General features: G+C 38.6%; 1 protein-coding gene across 1 annotated transcript; it reads right to left on the reverse strand.

Annotated features, from left to right (window-relative positions):
• Window positions 1-5,237: 5,237 nt before the first annotated feature.
• LOC137645472 (protein FAM200A-like) lies at window positions 5,238-7,445 on the reverse strand. Its single transcript, XM_068378277.1, has 3 exons — window positions 7,130-7,445; window positions 6,157-6,931; window positions 5,238-5,478 (listed from the first exon to the last, which is right to left on the reverse strand). The coding sequence occupies exons 1-3, from the start codon at window positions 7,443-7,445 to the stop codon at window positions 5,238-5,240; spliced, it is 1,332 nt and encodes a 443-aa protein (XP_068234378.1).
• Window positions 7,446-9,218: the final 1,773 nt, after the last annotated feature.

Genomic DNA, 9,218 nt, shown 5'->3' on the forward strand with positions numbered 1-9,218 from the left:
GTCCTTCAGGCATGATCTGGAGATTATATATTCATGACCTTGTTCCTCTTTTAACACTAAATTTATGTAATAAAACCTTAAAATTCACCTTTTGACTGATTACTCAGATTGTTACCTGTTTCTAATTTCCTGATAAATACCATTATGAAAATATTAAACTGTGATTAAACCTACTGGTTTTGATGGTTTTATATAATGAGCAGTTCTCTTAACTCAACATTTTTGAAAATCTATTAATTATTCCTAAGAAAATGACCATTAAAAACAAAGAACAGATAGGCAGAAGCAATCAAAACTAAACCATGGACATAAGTATTTGAGGCATTATGAAACAACATAAATGTGTTAAACTTTCCTTTCAGATATTAATTTTTACTCTGGGATTAGTAAAAATGTGAAATTTTCTATAGAGGAAAAAGTTGAGTATTATGCCATATTAGTTTGAAGACTCTAACATAAATAACATAAATTCAAGAAAGCAGATCAAGTGAGTAGTAATTCAAGTAATCTCATCAATTTTTTCAATGGCTTATTTTTCTTGTGAACATTTAAGGAAAAACATTTGTTAATGGCTATAAAACATTTATTTCAATGCTTTTCAATTCAAAGCTATTTTTCTTCTAGAATTGCCAAATTTTCTATCTGGAAAATTCTCACAAGCTGTTGAACTATTCAAGTTTCGGATAAAACGTTTAAATCATGGAAAAGACAGTCACGAGTTTTGGCAATAACAAAATCTTTCCTTTTTTAAATTTATGAATATGTATGCTATGCTTGTATCTAATGTTCTAATTCGACTTTACATTCCAAAGGCACGGGTGTTACTGATAAAAGTTCCATTAAATGTAAATATGAGGTCTCGACCACTGATCCATAGCAAAAGCGGAAACAAACATGTCTATCAAAAACACTCGAGGGAACAATGAAAACCTCTACCCCTTGCCTCCATTGTGTCTGGTGCTTTCACTAAACCAATTATAGTGAGTTTTCCCATGTTTTAGTGGGCACAAGCGGTAAACTTGTTAACAGGCAGTACTCGATCATCTGGACAGTCCTTTATATCAAGCTGAAGTGCTTGGAGACTTAGATGAAAAGCACTTTTGAGTTTCAAAGGGCAGTGCATGACAAGTCTTTACCTAGGGAGGTGATATGTTTGCTATGCGATACTTCGGTGTGAAGACTGTGAAAGGCTTTAAAGGCTGTTCATGCATGGCACATGGCAGAGGCAAAGGACATTGCCTTAGCAAGCAAGACAATGCCCTAGAGACTGATGATATATACATATGATCTGCACTCAAGCTAGGACCAAGGAGAGCCAGACAACGGCTGCTGATGATGTAGCAGGTAGACCTATAGGCTCCAACACCCCCCCCCCCCCCCTCGTTTCGTCAAAAGGATGGTAAAGTTGCAGACACGAAAGGAACTAATGAGTTTGAGCATGACTTGTACCCTAGTGGTGATCACCAAGCACAGACATTACCAATAAGCCACATCAATTCTAAACTACAGGAATACCTCTACATACAAAATTAATTTGTTCAAAAGTGGCTTTCATAACATGATTTTTTCGTATGAGAGCAGTTTTACATGTACATTGCTTAATTCATTCTAAACCCTACAAAAACACATTTAATTTTATAATAAACCTATAACCACAATGAAATGGTCAAATGCCTTGAAATCATTCAATATACTTAACCTAACTGTTCATCCCTGTAAATGAAAGTTATTAAACATAATGCAATAATAAATGGAAAATATAGAATACGTACAATACTGTACGTAAATGAAATATACAGTACCGTACATACTGTACTTTATTAATGTTACTCTTGCTGTAAGAGAGGCCTTAGAACCTGCACCATCGGAGGAAGTAGGAGGAACAGGAGCCTCTGCAACTGGAGATAAAGGCTCTTTCCCAACTACCTCTGTAGGTGACAGCCTATACTTGTCCATAAACAATACCTTCCACTGGAGGAGAGGATGTTAACTCCTGGTCTTCCCTTCGCTCAGCTTCCTTAGGGAAGGGAGCACCATCACCGTGATTACCAAGCCAAACAGATTGAGGATGGACAGCACCCTTCCCCTATAAGGAAACCTGCTGTTCACACTGGAAAGAAAACCAATGGCGAGTTGGGAAGGTGTTGTCTGTCTGTGTTTACCCAGCCACCTGCGCGTAGAGCACTAACAAGGTAGAGATCTGAGCGAGCATAGTCAGGTAGTAGGTTGGCCAGGGCACCAGCCACCCGTTGAGATACTACCGCTAGAGAGTTATGGGGTCTTTTGACTGGCCAGACAGTACTACATTGGATCCTCCTCTCTGGTTACGGTTCATTTTCCCTTTGCCTACATACACACTGAATAGTCTGGCATATTCTTTACATATTCTCCTCTATCCTCATACACCTGACAACACAGATTACCAAACAATTCTTCATCACTCAAGGGGTTACTGCACTGTAATTGTTCAGTGCCACTTTCCTCTTGGTAAGGGTAGAAGAGACTCTTTAGCTATGGTAAGCAGCTCTTCTAGGAGAAGGACACTCCAAAATCAAACCACTGTTCTCTAGTCTTGGGTAGTGCCATAGCCTCTGTACCATGGCCTTTCACTGTCTTGGGTTAGAGTTCTCTTGCTTGAGGGTACACTCGAGCACACTCTCCTATCTTATTTCTCTTCCTCTTGTTTTGTTAAAGTTTTTATAGTTTATATAGGAGATATTTATTGTTGTTACTCTTCTTAGAATATTTTATTTTCCTTTTTTCCTTTCCGCACTGAGCTATTTTCCCTGTTGGAGCCCCTGGGCTTATAGCATACTGCTTTTCCAACTAGGGTTGTAGCTTAGTAAGTAATAATAATAATAATAATACTAGCGCTCGCAAGTCAAGGTGGTAAGATTCGCCATAATGAGTAGCTCTCACCCGCCCACCTCGGTAGGTGGTTGGGTACGCAACAGCGAGCAAGACTCGTCCGCTTGACTGAGGTTTGCGCGCTCCCCATCTAGCTTATCATGGAGAGAAACTTCTGCTAACCCTATCCTCCAAAAGGGAAAGATGAGCAGCCTTCCTATCCCGCAAGGGAGTGGAAGGAAGGCCCATTTGGTGAACGCTTGAGCACATGCAGAGAAAGATTCTATCTCACGAGAGGTAGAAGACAGAGGCGGAAGTTCCTGAGAACCTGGCCTTGCATAGCGACGTGCTATATTGTGGTAATGGACTAGATGGCAAGGAGGAGGAATTACAATCAACCGCCTAACTCCGTCATCGTCCAGCTCTGAAAAGCTGTGTTCTGATGAATTGGAGCAGGTCATGGACAAATCCAATGCCCTTCGATGGAATCCTTCTTCTTCCGTTGCCTGTATATCTTCGTCCACTGGGAGGGGGACTACTTCCGACAATCGTCGCAAGGAGACTCCTGCGTGCAGGACAAACCCAAATGGTTACAATCCCCACAGGCAGACACACCTGTAAAAGAAAAGTAAGGAAATATTTTAGTTTTTAGGCCAGTTTAATCATATTGGGAAACTTTTAACTGGTTTTTAATGGGAGAGTAAGACAATTTCTGTACTTCACCGAGCTGAAATAAAGTGATGGTTTGTTACTAGTGCACGTGTGAGCGGGGATGGTCGGTGTACTACCCCACAAATTAGTGGAGGGTAATTACTCCTCGCAAAAAGCTTAACGGCTGGCTTCAACTCCCGCCAAAATATATCTCCCCGGTAAAGAGCATAATGGTTTGTATATAGTGTCGGAACAAGTATTAATTTCTTTGTCTTTAAGTTTTAGTCATTGCATTAGGTGTCAAATGAGGTTAATTAATGACAGTATGGGAACTAGTTTAGCTTTAAAAGTTTGCTCGATTTCTTTACTTCTTTCAAATTTTAACTTGGTTGTTCACATTGTTTACGGTGTCTTAATTATGGTAATTACTTTTGCACTTGAACCAGGGAATTGTTTACATTTTTTATCGTACAGCCCCAATACATTCAATTTCATTGCAGTGTCTTACCGAACAATTATACAGCTGTGACGGCAGACAATAGATTCAAAACTACTGCGGTGGCGCCGCCATCGCTGATGTAGGTGACATCATCTCCTTCCACTCGAGAGAGCTACAGGTACAACTGTCCAGGTAACATCAATTCGTTCTCTGCCGGCTTCTGGTGAACATCGGTGGTCGGTGCAGACTTTTTTCTTCATTTGTTGGGAAGTATTATCTCTCCAATATCGGTGAAGTATTCAAACTCCATGTTTTCGTATAGAAGCCGAATTTTCTTTTCTACAATTTTGTGGTCATACCATCATGTCGGACTCTAGTCCTTGAGTGGTTAGGTTTTGCTCTGGAGGGTGCAAAACTAGGTTAGTTTAATTAATTTATGATTCGCACACTAGTGCATTAATTGTAGGGGTTGTGAGTGTTCTAAAGAATCTACTTGTGATGAATGCAAGGATTGGAGTGAACAACAGTGGAAAGTTTTTGTTTCTCACTCGGGGAAAGTTATTAAGGATAAGAAGAGGAAGGCGGCTCTTAGAGCTGAAAATAAGTCTAGTTTAGCCTCTTCTTTTTCGTCTATCGAAGCACCTGTTCTTATTCCTTCTCCTTCTCCTCTTATTAAGTCTCCGATCTTGAGTCCTCCTTCTACTGCTCCTGTAGCTCCTTTGCCAACTTCCTGTGGATTTTCTCCTGACACCATTGCCAGTCTCAAATCTAAATTTGAAAAGAAATTTGATGTATTAGCTAATACGATAATGCAGTTAGGTTTATCTGTAAAGTCTTTCTTAAGAAAGACTTCTAGTGAAGTGAAAAGTGTCAGTTCAGTGCAATCAGAGGGGGGGGGAGCCTGTCTGTCCCGATAGTTCTCCTAGACGAAGGTCACTGCCCCGCTCCCCCGCCTCGGGGAGAAGACATACCGGATATCTAAGGGAGACTGTCGGGGTTCGCCCACAGACAGTCGATCCTGTGGTGCGACAGCAGGATTCAACTAAACACCATTGGAAAGGTGTGTCGTTTGGTGACCAGTTATCAACAGAGTAGAGTGATTCGCCCCTAGTTAGATGTCGTAAGTCGAGTGATTCACCTTCGATAAGGCGTTGTAAGTGGCGTGATTCTTCTGTCTCACGTCCGTTGAAGAGTCGTTCGACTGAAGAGGTGTTCTCTTTGCCTCCTGTGAAAAGGAACAGAGAAGTAGATATCGCTTGCCTGTCGTGTGGCGTAGCTACGTGGACTTCGCCTCGTATTCTTACGACAGCGACAGCGGCCTTTGACTCGGTTGTGGAACGATCGATTCTGAGTTCATCGAGATCTTCGACTTGTCAAACTGTCGAAACTTGTCCTTCAACCTCGCATGTGACAGATAATTCCACTGGCGCGATACCTCTGGTGGCGATCGTGTTGAAATCCTCAACTCCAGTTGCTTCGACTTCAACACAAGAAGAAGAGAATCCAGTTCCGTTACGTCGACAGTTGCAAAAACTGACAAACTGGATGAAAGAAAATAAACAATGTATGAAGAACAATGAGTCGAATTAAGGACCGTCTCTATCGCCTATCTCTTCGGATGACAAGGAGGACTTAGAAGCGGACACTATTCCTCTCTCGTATCACTCGAAGCTTTTACGCTACCTTCTCGACATGTACCCGGATTACTTCGTAGTAGCCACTTCCAAGTCGCCTGCTTCCATTTTCCTGAGGAGAAGGAAGAATGTCGATCCTCTTGTCCCGAAGCTCGTTCTTTCCAAGGCTGCTAAACATTTGCTTCATGATATAGAACAGTGGTTCTCAACCTTTTACTACCATGCCCCCTCCACAATTATTTTTTTATCGCCACGCCCCCCCCCCCCCCCTTGCATATAAAGATAAATTTCACTTGCAGATTTTATATGAAAAGGAATAAAAAAAGCCTTATGGGTTGTATAGTCAATTTACTAAGTAGGAAATAAAGTGAGATAATTGACATTTTCACTTCTACAGGATAACTTGCTTAACTTATTTAGTGAGATACCTGACACTGCTTCTTGGATACCAGATCTTGAATACGAGGTTTAATGTTAGAGAGTGCACAACGTAAATCATCTTCCACATCCAGGCGGTTTCTGTATTTTGTTTTTATAGCAGTGAGCGTAGAAAATGCAGTTCCACACAGGTACGTTGATCCAAACATTGTTAGAACCCGAAGAGCCTGATGTGAGATCAGAGGGTACACAGAATGGTATTTAATCCAGAATGTCTCCAAATCCAAATCGTTGAATTCATCCTTAGCTGTGGAATTAAACTTTAACTCAAGAAACTCCTCTTGAATTTCCTCAGCAACATTAGCGAATTCACACTGAAAAGGATTCCTAATGAATTTCCAGGATTCACGCATGTCATCTATGTCTGGAAAGTATTTCGTGAATTCTGCTTTCAAGCTGCTTAGATGAGTGATTATAAGGATCTTTAACTCAGGGTCAAGGTTACCATGAGCGAGCCCAGAATCTAAGTTCCTAAAACTGGCTGCATTTCCCTGCTGAATTCGACATTTCCAGAGGTCGAGTTTGGCCATGAAAGTTCGAATGGTGTCGTGGTGAGAGATGATGTGGATATTTTTCCCTTGTAGTTTAAGGTTCACTGCATTCAAAGATTCAAAAATATCCACCAAGTAAGCTAGAATTATCTGAAAGCTGTCAGACTTGAATTTGTCATGAAGGGCTGCCTTCTGCTGTGAATCTAGAAATATTATTACTTCTTCTCGTAGCTCATAAAGCCTTTCAAGCATGTTTCCTTTTGATAACCATCGTATGTTTGTGTGAAAAAGCAGGGCTTCATGTTCAGAATCCATATCCTTACACAATAATTTGAAGAGACGACTGTTTAAGGCTCCAGATTTGATGAAATTTACTACCTTTATAGCCACATTTAGAACATCCCTCATTTCATCAGGCAAAGTTCTGGATGCTAAAGATTCACGGTGAATTATGCAGTGTGTACTTATTACAGAAGGATTTTTTTCTTTCACCTTTGTGATGAACCCAGAACGCAGGCCAACCATGGCTGGGGCTCCATCAGTACACACCCCTATTAGTGAGTCCCAAGAAAGTTTATTTTCCTTAAAAAAGTCTGATGTAACTTTAAAAATGGCTTCTGCTGTTGTACAACTTTCCATGGGGCAACAAAACAAAATTTCCTCCTTTATATTGTTGCCTGACGCAAAACGAGCATACATCAAGAACTGAGCACACTGAGCGATATCGGTCGTTTCATCACACTGGATTGCAAAAACAGGCGAGGCTCTTACTAGTTCGAGTGTTTGTTCTTTGATATCTTGAGACAGTTCATGGATCCTTCTCTGGATTGTATCGTTTGGCAAGGAAATTTGGGAAAGCTTATTTGCACTATCTTTACCAAGAATGAGGGACACAAATCCAAAACGAATATAATCTTCGTTATACTTCCGCTTCTTGGCACTCATTGCAACGTAGTTGGAGTGAAACTGGCAAAACGTATCTGCGATCAAGATAATATGCATTTGTAAATTAAGGTATTTTTCACCTCTTGATGATAACCACCACAGTATGATTATCACAGCTACATGATCAATGAGTGAGAAGGACAGAGAAAGAGGGAGAAAGATATATCCAAAATTTTTTGAAAATTTTGAGGCTAAACACGAGATTGGCAGAAAATTGAGACAATATAAGAAATGCATCCAGCCTTGGACGTTAAATTAACCTTGAAGGAAAAGAAGAAGGAAAAAAGGAGAGGAAATAAAATATATATATATATATATATATATATATATATATATATATATAGAGAGAGAGAGAGAGAGAGAGAGAGAGAGAGAGAGAGAGAGAGAGATACAAACATTTATAACTAAATTTTATATACATATATATATATATATATATATATATATATATATATATATATATATATATATATATATATATATATATATATATATTTTATATATATATATATATATATATATATATATATATATATATATATATATATATATATATATATAATATATATATATATATATATATATATACATACACGAACCTCTCTCTCTCTCTCTCTCTCTAATACAGCCCTATATATATATATATATATATATATATATATATATATATATATATATATATATATATATATATATATATATATATATATATATATATATATATAATATATATATATATATATATATATATATATATATATATATATATATATATACACATGAATCTCTCTCTCTCTCTCTCTCTCTCTCTCTCTCTCTCTCTCTCTCTCTCTCTCTAATACAGCCCTACTCGCTGACTCGGTCACTGATCATATGGTTGAGATAATCATGAAGTGGTGGTTATTAGTACATCTTCTTTTGCAAATAGTAAAATTTGAGACCATTAACTTATGATTTTTACAATATGAAGGAAAAATAAATAAAACAAAATATACATCTTCAAAATTTTGCACTAATCTTAGCAACGGTCTCTCAACATATTTCGGTATATTGATAAACATAGAAACTGATATATTTTTTTTTTTCAAATAAAGGACAATAACCCCACCAATGCAGGGCAGCCCATCAACGACACAGGGAAAACAAAACTAGTCAAAAATAATTGATAGGAAAAAAAATTAATCCCCAGAATATATCTCTCCCCTTTTCTTTCATTCACATTCTCACAAACCTGACAATGTTAATGGGTCGATAAGAAACTGAGATAATGTACCTCAACAATTTCGCCTGTAGAAACGGCAAGGAAGAAATGTTCAAATACTTTCGGACATGTGTGGTAAACTGGGAGTGTTGACAGGGACTGTGTTGATAGTGTGTACGGTGGGACTGGGTGTGAGAAACGGATCTCATAGCTCACCAGTAAGGGTCACGTATTATACACGTCCACGACAGGCAATGTACTCTACGGTAGCCTACGTGGAAGGAGAAAGCATGAATTAGTAACGAGGATATTACTTTATTATATAAAACTTTTACCATTATTATTATTATTATTATTATATTTTTTACTATAATGTCTTTTTTATTTAACTGATCTAGTCTAAAATAACACAACTTATTTTTTTTTCATTTATAGCTGCATTATTCTCCTGAGGCTCATGCCCCCCTTTGAATCCTCTTGCGCCCCCCTGGTTGAGTAACACTGATATAGAAGATTGGTTGAAGATCAAGAGAGATCTTGGGACAGTAACTTTTGCCTATCCTCCGTCGAAA

Source organism: Palaemon carinicauda, chromosome 8 (assembly GCF_036898095.1).
Source record: "Palaemon carinicauda isolate YSFRI2023 chromosome 8, ASM3689809v2, whole genome shotgun sequence".
In the NCBI taxonomy this organism is placed as follows: Eukaryota; Metazoa; Arthropoda; class Malacostraca; order Decapoda; family Palaemonidae; genus Palaemon; species Palaemon carinicauda.